Below are 11,664 nucleotides of genomic sequence, written 5' to 3' on the forward strand. Positions count from 1 at the left end.
AGTCTAGCTTGAGAATCTCCTCTAAGTTACGTATATTGATAATTGTATACCATTTAAAATCAATATAAATAATTATTTAGTTTTATATTGTAATTCTAAATTACATAAATTTCATCTAAATAACTAACTATCTCCACTTCTTGCTGATCTTATCTATTTTTTCTCAGAGTGGAAGAGGTCGCTATAAAGATATAAGGCTGCCAGTTGCCCTACTTTTCATTTGATTGTCAATTGTATTATATATCTGTAACGAAGTGTTAATAAATAACTAAATAAATTCACGAGTGTGTTTATTTTCTTTTTCGTATACATAAACTTAATACATTATGACACGAATATAATTTCCTAATATTTACGTTTATTCAAAGTTAATATAAAATGTAGTATGGAAAAGGGACAGTCGTGGACTTGATCACAAAAGTTGGGATCCAATATCTCATTGTACATATCACTGATCTCGTTTGAATATTCCTCTTTTAGTGGAGCCCTGAAATACAAATAATATTATTACGAATCAAATAATAAAACATATAATAATGTATATCCATTACGCTGGGATACTTAAACAGTTAGAACATATAAAACAGTTATATATATTTCAATATATGAAGAGCGTAAAAGTGTAGGTCCATGTGAAACTTTTATTTATTTTTATTCAATGTAAATATGTAATGTTTGTTACCTTATCTTACAAATTACTAATAACTAACCGACACTTTAACAAATAAAACTAGAAAATGTTACAAACAGTTATGATTATAATATATGAAAATTATAATTTAGTTTATAAATTAAATAATAATTATATTATAATTAATAATAATTAATTATATACTTTAATTTAGTTTATAATTATAATTTAGTTTTTTTTTTATTTCTGGCCGCAGGGCAAACAGAAAATAATAAACAGCACAAATATAAGAGTATTTCCTCCAACTTCGATTTTGTTCCCTTTCTAGTAGAGACTCTTAGGCCGTGGTGTTCAAGTGCACAGGCGCCTATTTAAGATTTAAGTTGGCAACTGGTAAATAGTCCTGGTGTGACCCCAGAGCTGGTGCTTTCCTGGCTCAACGAATAAGTATCGCAATACGGCGAGAAAATGCTGCCAGCGTTAAAGGTACACTGCCACAGGGACCAAACTTTTTAAATTTGTTTTAATTTTTATTATCACTTTGTAGGTTATGAAAATTGTAAATACATAGTGTGTAGCATGATTAAATGATTCAATATATGGCACTTAATACATGAGCCCTGAGGTACAACGAACACATTTTTAGGCAAGTAAAAACCAATCAGCTATTTACGAGTATTAAATTGTGGCTTGTGAGAACTTACTAACCTATTAAACTTTTCTTTATAGCCAACTGCCTAATTCTCTTGACTACGTCACTTTGTACGTATAACTAGTTATTAATCCATTAAAATTGAATCAGCGAATCACTTGACATAAAACAATTAATTTATGTTTGATATAGACACATTTATATCAGCTATTACAAATATATAACTTACGTAAAAATAGCTCTCAGTAAATCATGGACCAGTGATGCACCGGGAGGTGCTAGGTGACTCTTGCTTTCACAAATGCAACGAAGTACACACGCCCGGCCGTTGAAGTTATGACTGAAAATATTATAAGTAAATCAGAATTTACGAGCTCCAACGTTTTAAAGGATAATCGGATCTGTATTATTGTAGCAATGGAAGCTTTTTTTATGGGCAAAAGAGCATGCGGGATTAGATTAATAGTAAACTCATTATTAGTAAGTCTCTCAGTAAGTCATTATTATTATTATAGTTTGGAAATCATTATTATGCCTTATGTCATTTAAAATATAATGACCTAAAATTTACAGTGTGTAAACATTAAATTATTAGCCTATTAAAACATAGTGTCAGGCAAAAAAAAGAGACTAGAATTTTTATAAGATATAATTAACTAAACCTAACTATGTAATATTCTCAAATATGATTATTCTCAAAACTTATATGTGTTAATTATAAACTAGGCTTGTGCTGAATTTCACTGTTCATTCAGTTTTTTCCTTGACCTTTTTTTTTTTTTTGTATGAGGTGAAAATGCGCTTGCGCAGGCCCGCGCCAAGGATATCGAGCTTGACGCGGGGACTGTGGGGCTGGGTCTACACTCAAATCCCTCTGCTATTCAGAGGTGTAGCGAGACCCGACCCACTAAAAACACCTCAACCCTTCACACGCCCTTAAGATGGGCCCTCGGGGTTCACCAGGCATTCTACCCAAAGGACCCGGGCTTAAATCCGACACACAGAGGTCATTCAGGACCGGCGATTCCGGGCCACTCGAGGTCGAGCCCCAGCCTTGAACCACCGATCAGTCTACGGTCATCCCCAGACCTCTCCCTCAATCGCTCAGCAGCCTCCTTCTGCAGCATTACATGCTCACAGAAGGAGACCATTGCACTCCAGGCCTCCTCACTTCCTAGTATAGCTAGTATAATACCAGGTAAAGTGAGGTCCGCCCCTATGACCGATACCGATACTGGGCGAATAGCCTCTATTGTTAAAGCACCAGCTCGAGGCGTAGCCAGGTCGTCCAACCACCTTTCGAAAAGAGTTTCTCTGGCATGACGCCTTACATGTCCCGCTATTTCCCCCTACGAATGGTTCCCGCTAACTATTACCTCGGCTTTCACGCGGTATAAGGCAGCGAGGAGTTCTACCTCCCGCTCCCAGGGAGGAGTGCCAGCTAACACATAGGCCGCCTCGAACGACACGGTACGATAACAGCGAGCTGCCCGAACCGCAATCACTCGCTGCGGCCTCCGTAAAAGCACACGATTAGTCCGCCTACTCAGCGCATCGTCCCAAATAGGGGCCCCGTATAGGGCCATACTGCGAATGATTCCACAGTACAGCCGACGCACACTCTGACATGGACCTCCAAGGTTAGGCAAGAGCTTGCCAAGTGCTCCTGCTGCTCTCACAAGTCTCTCTTCAAGAGATTTAAAATGGGGCTCGAAATTCCAGCGACCATCCAAAACAAGACCAAGATACTTCATGGAGGAGGCCACTGAAATTCTAATGCCTTCGACCACCAAAGCCGCCCCCGAAGGAGGACCCATCCTCGGGCCATGAAATAGCAGGGCTTCCGTTTTTTCAAGGGACACTCTGAGACCCAGGGCCTGAATCCGCCCAACAACGAGCCTAGTACCGGCTGTTGCAAGCTGAGCCACCTCCCTAAATGACCCTCCACTCGCCACGACTAGAGTGTCGTCTGCGTAGCAAAAAAGGCGCATCCCAGGAAGAAGTGCACCTCGCAGCACCCAATCATAACTAATATTCCACAGAAACGGTCCGAGAACTGATCCCTGTGGAACCCCACACAACACTGGATGGCGAACGATTTCTCCTTGTCCGTTCACAATAGCCACCTGTCGTCCTTCCAAATAGCTCCCTACTATTCGGCGCAATTACAGGGGAACCTCGAAAAATTCAAGGGCCTCCCTGATCACGCCAAATGGAAGACTATTAAAGGCATTAGCAATGTCAAGAGACACTCCTAACGCTCTCCCACCCCGATCGACTACCCCCTTGGTGTACTTTTATAGGTTCATGAGAGCATCGATCGTAGAGCGTCCAGCCCGGAAGCCATATTGGGCCTCGTCCAGGTCCGGTCCCACAATCGAGAGGTGACGGCCCAAACGAGAGGCAATAATCCATTCCAACGCCTTGCCAACTTCGTCTAAGAGAATTATGGGCCGGTAAGGTCCAGGGCTGTTCGGCGCACGACCTTCCTTTCGGATGAGACATAATTGGCCCTCCTTCCATGCCATCGGGAACCGTCCACTACGTAAATATAAGTCAAACAGACCCCGAATGATTTCCCTCATATAAGGAAAAGTTACAGCCAGGACCCTAGCATGCAAGCCATCTGGGCCTGGTGCCTTGTTTCTGCTCTTCAGACGACAAAGTATGGACTCTATTTCAGAGTCAGTCGCCTCAGGAGCTTGCCCACTATCAACGTCCCTCTCCACCACCGAGGTTACCATCCTCGGAGGGACAATGTTTGGTGGCAAAGGGAAAAGCCCCGTAATCACCCTATCAAGCATTTTGGGCTCAAGAGTCTCCGTTAGTGAAGCCCCTGCGCCCTTTAGCTCTTTTCGGGTTGCTCGGTAGGGGCGTCCCCATGGATCACTATCTAACTCCTTCAAGAACTTTTTATGTGCCTCGTTCTTGGCGTCTAAGATCGCCACTTGAAGGGCCTTCTTGTGTGTACAGTAGACTAACCGCAACCCCTCTCTGACCTGCGGATCATCACTTCTTCTTCGGCAGCTCCGAAGATAGGCCCTCCTAGCACCACTACATATCCTGCGAAGCTCTTGAATTTCCCGCGTCCACCAATAGGTTGCCTTTCGTTGAGGTGGCGGTCTCCACTTAGGCATAGAGGCGTTGCACACCTCCATCATACTCCGTTGGAAGCTGCGGACGCCCTCTTCCACACTTGCAACCGGGGTTGAATCCGCACACCACGCCTGAACAATGGCAACCTCCTCTGCTCGCTCTCGGTTAAGGCGACCAACCGTCCAGCGCGGAAAAATCCGATGACTGCTCCGTGGCCTCAGAGGTGGCCCTGAAGAAGCATTAACAAAAAACTTAATGTAACAGTGATCTGAGAATGTCTCCAAGTCCCTCATTACCTCCCATCCAGACAACCTCCACGCGATGTTTGAAGTGGCAAGCGTGACATCGACACGTGATACTCCCTGCGGTCGCACACATGTAGGCTCCGTCCCCCTATTCATAAACAGAAGTCCTAACTCTGCCGCCCACTCCTCCAGAAGCGGCCCCCTGGGATTCACAAATGTGTCACCCCAGGCGATGGATCTAGCGTTTAAGTCCCCCATGAAAATAACTGGCCTGGGTAAGGCCCGCTGGATCGCAAGACCCAAGCCGCCAATAAAGCATTCGAAGTCTCTAAGCGGCTTGTTAGGGGAGAAATAGGTTCCCACAACCGTCCAAGGCCCCCAGTCAACCATTACGTACCCAGGCCCCCTTTCTCGAAGGGTAAAAGCTGTACCCTTCGGACTGACAATAACTGCCACAAGCCCCAACGTATCTCCACGTTCAGAAACAACCGCAGCATGCACTCTCAATTCCACCATGGACTGCAAGAATAGGTCTTGTGCCGCAGCGCAATGGTTGAGGTTTCCCTGTAGGAAGCTGGTGCAACTTTGATCCATATTAATCAGACATTGCACCAGACTCCCCAGGGAGGAACACCTCCGGTGTCGGACGTGTTGCAGCCACAACAAGACCCGCCCTGCTAATCGGCGGAGGCTTGCAAGCCCGTCCACCCATCTTATGCTCCGCAGGCATTCCAATCGAAGCACAAACCACGCAGTGTGCTTGCAAACTGCACTCACCAGCCTTATGCCCGATCTTCCCACACCTATTACACGCACTTCCTAGATCCACCTCTGATGTACACATTTCTCTTGTGTGCCCCAATCGCATACACTTAAAACATCTTAGGGGTCGTTCCTCACGTATTTCTACCCTGGCCGAGCTCCACCCAATAAGAAGCCGCCCTTCGGCTACCTTCTTGGCAGCAGAGATCGGACACAAGATAAAGATATCCCCCATACCATCGTCACGCCTAAGGATTTACCCAGGCTTAATTTGTTGAGCAGATCAACCACCCTTAGCTGCCACGGCTGTCACCACCTCCTCAACGGTTATGCTGTCGTCAAGGTCTCGGATGTAAAGATCCGCACATTTGACGGGTCTCTCAACCCGAGCTACGTCCGCCAGCACCACTCGAAGGCACTCCGCGAGGCGGTCGGCCTTTTCTCCCCTCTGGGCACCCGGGATCTCTAACAGCCGCGCCCCTGTAGCAGTTGTACGTATGCTCACCCTTTCAATGCCCAAACCTGATAGACTGATGTCCTGCTTAGCTCTGGACAAAAGAGCGGCGTACGTGTGTCCCCTCTCTGCCGCATCCTTCCGCAGAGTTAAAACAACCGCGGCAGTGGTAGGCTCCACGAGAACCCGCGCAGTACTGCGGTCAGCCTGCCCATACTTTGCACCACCAAGACCCTGCTGCTGCAAACCAGGTTGTGTTTGGGATAGTCCTCTAACTGGCAACCTCAAAGGAGCAGGGGATGCGACCACTACCGGGGCCGTTGCAGAGGACGCCACACCAGATGTCCCAAAACAAGATTTAGATGCTGAGACCGCCTTTGATTTCTTTCCCTTCCCCTTTCCCTTTTTCCCCGTCACCATCGACCAACTCTCAGATACCCCCTCCATGACAACATTGCCCATCTCATATGTGCCCCGCCGCGCAGCAGTCGCCTCAACTGCGCCTATGTGACCCACATCCACCACCCGTGAAGCCGCCAGTGGAGGACGAATGGTCGGCTGCGGGAGGAGGCGATCTCCAATTCCAGCGAGCTTAGCATCCATCATGCCTCCCACCGCCCGCATGATGTCTGCCAACAACTCCCCTTTGATTTCACCTACGAACCCTGCCATAATTTCGCGGAGACCATTCACCGATACACCCGCCAATTCATCCGGCTGCTTATTTGTACATCCCGACACCTCCATTCTGAGGGCCACATCCCGACGTGCACTCCGCAATTGGCGTTCTAAAGTGGAACGAGCGACTTGCTCCGCCATATCCCGCTCAGCCTCCTCAAGACCAACCGCGTGTTTCCCGGGACCTACAAATTCTATCACTCTCGGCCATCTTGCCGACAAAAAGGTCCAGGCCCCTTATGGAGACCTGGCCTTGCCCGTCCAGTAATGTATCTTACAGTATTACACAAAAATTTCTAATTCTAATTTAATCTAAACAATATAAATTCTATAACTATCTTAATCTACACACACTTAGAATTCATACACTTAAACTAAAATCACCGCCGCTGGTCAAGATGACGCAATCACACATAAATATTGTACCACCAATTTCACCCAGCCGCAACTGACACACACAAAGGGTCTCTATCCCTCATACAAATGTGTATACTGTATACACAACACAGCTTATTACGCCAAGCCCTTGAATATGCAGATGGCGTAAATCATCCCCGGTTCCACCAGGCCGCCGTAGTTACTTCAAAAGCAGTAACTAAATTCCAATCGAGACTATTACACACACACAGTGGGTCACTATCCCTTATACAATGTTTAGATACCACACAGTTTATTGCTCCTCACGCTTCAAGACACTACTATCACGCGCAGACATAATCACATGTGTCCGGTTCCACCCAGACACTGAGGTCTTAATCAATCCAGACAAAAAATTAAGTCTGGTCCAAACAGAACTGGCACGTATAGAGTAGTCACCATCCCCTACACATAAAATGTAGATAACATATAAGATATCACATCACGCGCTTACGCATTCCCAAAATAGCTAAGCGCATGCAGTACGCGTGCCACACGTGCACTCTGTAGGCGTGTTGGACGCGAACTAAAAAGGAATGTTGAATTACTGACCACTTGTAATTATGATTTATGTATATATATTATAATCGATATTTAAAAGTAAAAAACCAAGATATGAAAATTAAAAAGTTTTATAACTTCCTTAGAAAAATCCTACAAAGCTTTTCTTGAGCATTTGTTCCATTAAAATATTCACTTGGAGCTTCTCACTTAGCTCAATCAATTTTGTCTCGATTAATCGATTCTCAGCCGTTATTGCATCTCAAAGCCTTAATGAGAACCTTATTGAACTGTTCCTGAGACGTTTAATTGTTCTTTTGATAATTGGAAGGAAATTAAAAATCATAGGACGTTTTTATTGCAACGAATGAATAGGACCGTTCTCATTCCTGGAAATCTTTAAGTTTTTAAGTACCTATCTATTCATTTGATTGAAACGGTAGATAATATGTATATCATATTTTACAAATATTCTTCCTTCTCTATCTTCCTTTAAATTTCTTCTGTATAAACATTACCTGTACACATTTTATCCCTAACTTTCTTACCAACTACTAACTGACGTGAGACTTATCTTAAATTATCGTGATTTATGTGTCTTTTTACTTTCTATTTTTAATGTATCATCTTTTTAGTTTAGTTGCTGTATTTTTTGTTCCTGTTTAGTTTTGTCTTAATAACTGTGTATAACATGTATTTTTGCATTACTTGCCTATCTTATGTAATTTGATACATTTTATTTATTTTTTTCTTTACTCGCAGTGGTTGCCTGGAAGAGATCGCTCGAAAGCGATAAGGCCGCCAGTTGCCCTCCTTTTGATTTAATTATGTTCATTTTTTTTTCTTCTGTAGTGTAACGAAGTATTTATAAATAAATAAATAAATAAAAATATATAATACTTTTATTAAAAGTAGATTTGGTATTATATTTTAGAAAAAATGAAACACGAGTGGCCTTTTTCTTACTAACTGGTCTAGTAGAAACAATCACATACTATAAATGTGTTACCCAAATACCATATATGTGGTAGGAAAAGAAAATACAATCTGATACGCATAACATATGAAGTGGCATTGAATTATGATTGTAAAGAGATGTATATTTAAGAGCTTAGTCATTTCAAGATATAAAGATTCTAAGTAAAATTAAACGGCGTTTATTCGATTTAAAAATACTTACTAATGTAATGCATTTTCTATGCGTTGCCAGATATCTTTCTTTTGTCGATGATACTTCCGCCTCCTATGTTCATTGGAGAACTTCTCATCGGGTAGCGGAAAAAGCACATCGATTTCCAAAGCTATGTTCCAACCAGATGGAACGTGCGTCATGAACGCTTTTACCAGGGAAATTGTCATCTGAAAATTGGAAAAATTTAGTGCCAATGTTTATTTAGCTACTAGATAATACCAAGCGTAAGTGATGACATAACACCAATTAAGCGTATTGTTAACAATACAATACGGTTCAATAGTAAACATCAATATAAACATATAATAGCGATATAACATATAGCTATTAATAGAAAGTATTTGCATTTTCTAATAAACCTATTTCTCCTTCGTTAAGAACATTTATTATTCATATTCATTTTTCATTAAGTATTGTAACAATATTTACATAAGAATTATATTAGTAACTTTAGTTTCATTATTTTTTTTATTACAGTTGTCTTTACTAAGACATCATGGAATATTACGATCTAACCTAACTATAAATAATAATAATACTTATAAGTAATTTAAGTCAAGTTTGACTTGAATTTGCTAAGAAGGCTTTTAATAAAAAAGAAATCAATGGCCTCAGATTTCTGTATCTGATACTTGATCATTTGTCAATCTAATAGGCAAGTGGGTGATCAGCCTCCTGTGCCTGATAAGTGCCCTCCTGAGTCTAAGAGACAAGGCCTCCTCAGGATGTTTTCTTCACCGTTCGAGTGAATGTTAAATGCGCACATAGAAATAAATTCCATTGGTGCACAGCCGGGGATCGAACCTACGACCTCAGGGATGATAGTCGCACGCGATGCTAATTTTCCTCAGTTTAATTAAAGCCAGTGTAAATAATTTACCACACACATCACTGCTAAAAACCGCACCTTTATAAACAGTACAGTTAAGTCCTACAGGTTAAAATTATAATGCTGCTGATATGATGCTGCAGTGTATAGGGAATGGTTGCTGATAGACAAATCGATGACCGCGAAAATAGCTGCATCCGATACCGCCATAAAAACGTTTTATGCACTGGATAATGTAATAGTAACGTCAAAAATACTAATATAGTTCTTAAGGCAAATTGTTACGAACCAATAACCCACTTATATTTTGCATATGAAATGAATGTTTTGTTATTATTACTTTCGAAAAACACAGTTTTTAGTAGGTTGCCAATAGTCAATCATTTACCGAATACATTTAGGAACTAAGCCATGCATATTGTCTAAGTTAATATTAAATATTTTAATCTCAATACATTACATTTATGATTTATTGTTATCTTTTTTGATATTACATTGAAGAAAGAAGAATAACTGATGTAGGGTCTTAATAAAAAGCTTACCACAAAACTACTCCCATCTGGAAAAACTAAATATCGTTTCTTCCTTATACTACCCAAAGATGTCTTCACATTTGGACACTGTTCGGTCACATTATCACAGAGAACCGGATACGCGAGCAGTAGTAGTACACACAGTCGCATTTTAGATACATTTAATAAATACATACCCGACCAGCTCCAAGAAGAATCAAACATCTCGTGATCTACGATGATATACGAAATGGTCACGAGATGTTTGGTTCTAATATTTTAAATATACAAATCTATAAACCGGGTTAGCTTGCTCCCGTTGTGTAATTGTTGGTTCAGGGTAAATACGCAGGAAACATTCTTGGTTATGCTATATTGCTTACTTAAATAATTTGAAATATGTTTCAATACAATTTTTTGTATATCATTTGAATTATAAATATTACGTCACGTTTGTTATTGTATGAACGTTGTGTTATATTTTTAAATTTATACTTCTTATGGCGGCGTTAGGGACAAAATGATAATAGTAAATTTTTACGAAGCGCGCGCAATCCGTCACCAAACACCGGCCCCTGAAATTAGCTATAGGCAACCTTTTAGTTGTTTTGTGATATTTAAATAAACTTTATTTAACGTATTTATTATGCGTTATAATAAAACTTTCATTGAATTAAATACCTTTTTTCTATTGTTAGTGTCGTTTTTTCTACAAGCGTAGAATATAATTTTTGAAAAGATTTTTATCTTGTTACGCCAAAGAAGTATAACTTCTAACGCGTATATAAGTACATACACGTTTTTTAAAACCTTAACTTGATTATTACGAGAAACTTTAAGTGTACTTTCTGATGGATGGATGGATGGTTTGATGGATGAAAATATTTTCATCTGTATTGAAATTTCATAACTTATATCTACAAATAATAGCCTGGCAAAGTAAAACGTGCGATTCTCGTCCTAAGGTCTTAAGTTCGTAATCCAAACGAACACATTTAATAAATTAATGCGAAAAATAATTAGTTGTGTTTAAGTTTTTAAAATTTATAATACTTTGTATACATCATAGACATATAGACATTTTAATGAAATATTATTTTAATTAGATTAACAATATCTATGATTTATTAGAAATTTCACAGTAAAAATTAATTCTAATTCCGAGTTACCCCTTTAAATTAAAGTACTTCCTGTCAGACATACTACCTTATATAATAAGGCTATTAAGAAATCGAAAAGTATGACTGGATTCTGAGTATTCAGAATATATCTTCAGGCATAAGTTAAGATTGTACAAACAAATTATTATATTTCAAATATATGTTCAAGTCAACATGTTAAAACAATAGTTTTATGTTTGAAGGGTCTCTAGGACGTCTTTGTTTATTTGTTCCCATTTACATAACTGCACATGTGTACTTAGAACAAACCCAAGATCTTAAAATGTATTATGTATGAAAAGCTGTTTAGGAACTGTAGTTACGATATGATTATGCCTATTCTCCCAATGTGAAACACATTTGGACCTGTGAATAATTTTTAGGCATACAACGAGTATGAGCTAGAAATAATACTACTACCATATTCCCAGACGCCTTCTCGTTATGCCACTGCATCCTCCAGCAAAAATGACGAGCCCCAGCGAATAGCTGGCATGCCTGGCCATAGGTTTATTATTACTTTAACAAAGTAAGA

The 11,664-nt window shown here is 40.6% G+C and overlaps 1 protein-coding gene across 1 annotated transcript; it reads right to left on the reverse strand.

The window, feature by feature from the left end:
• Positions 1-308: 308 nt before the first annotated feature.
• LOC123707379 lies at positions 309-10,163 on the reverse strand. The gene is made up of 4 exons (XM_045657389.1): positions 10,000-10,163; positions 8,617-8,795; positions 1,513-1,623; positions 309-487 (listed from the first exon to the last, which is right to left on the reverse strand). Exons 1-4 carry the CDS (start codon positions 10,138-10,140, stop codon positions 346-348), a joined length of 573 nt encoding a protein of 190 aa, XP_045513345.1. The 5' UTR covers positions 10,141-10,163; the 3' UTR covers positions 309-345.
• Between the last annotated feature and the right edge of the window lie 1,501 nt (positions 10,164-11,664).

Source organism: Pieris brassicae, chromosome 3, assembly GCF_905147105.1.
Source record: "Pieris brassicae chromosome 3, ilPieBrab1.1, whole genome shotgun sequence".
Lineage (NCBI taxonomy): Eukaryota > Metazoa > Arthropoda > Insecta > Lepidoptera > Pieridae > Pieris > Pieris brassicae.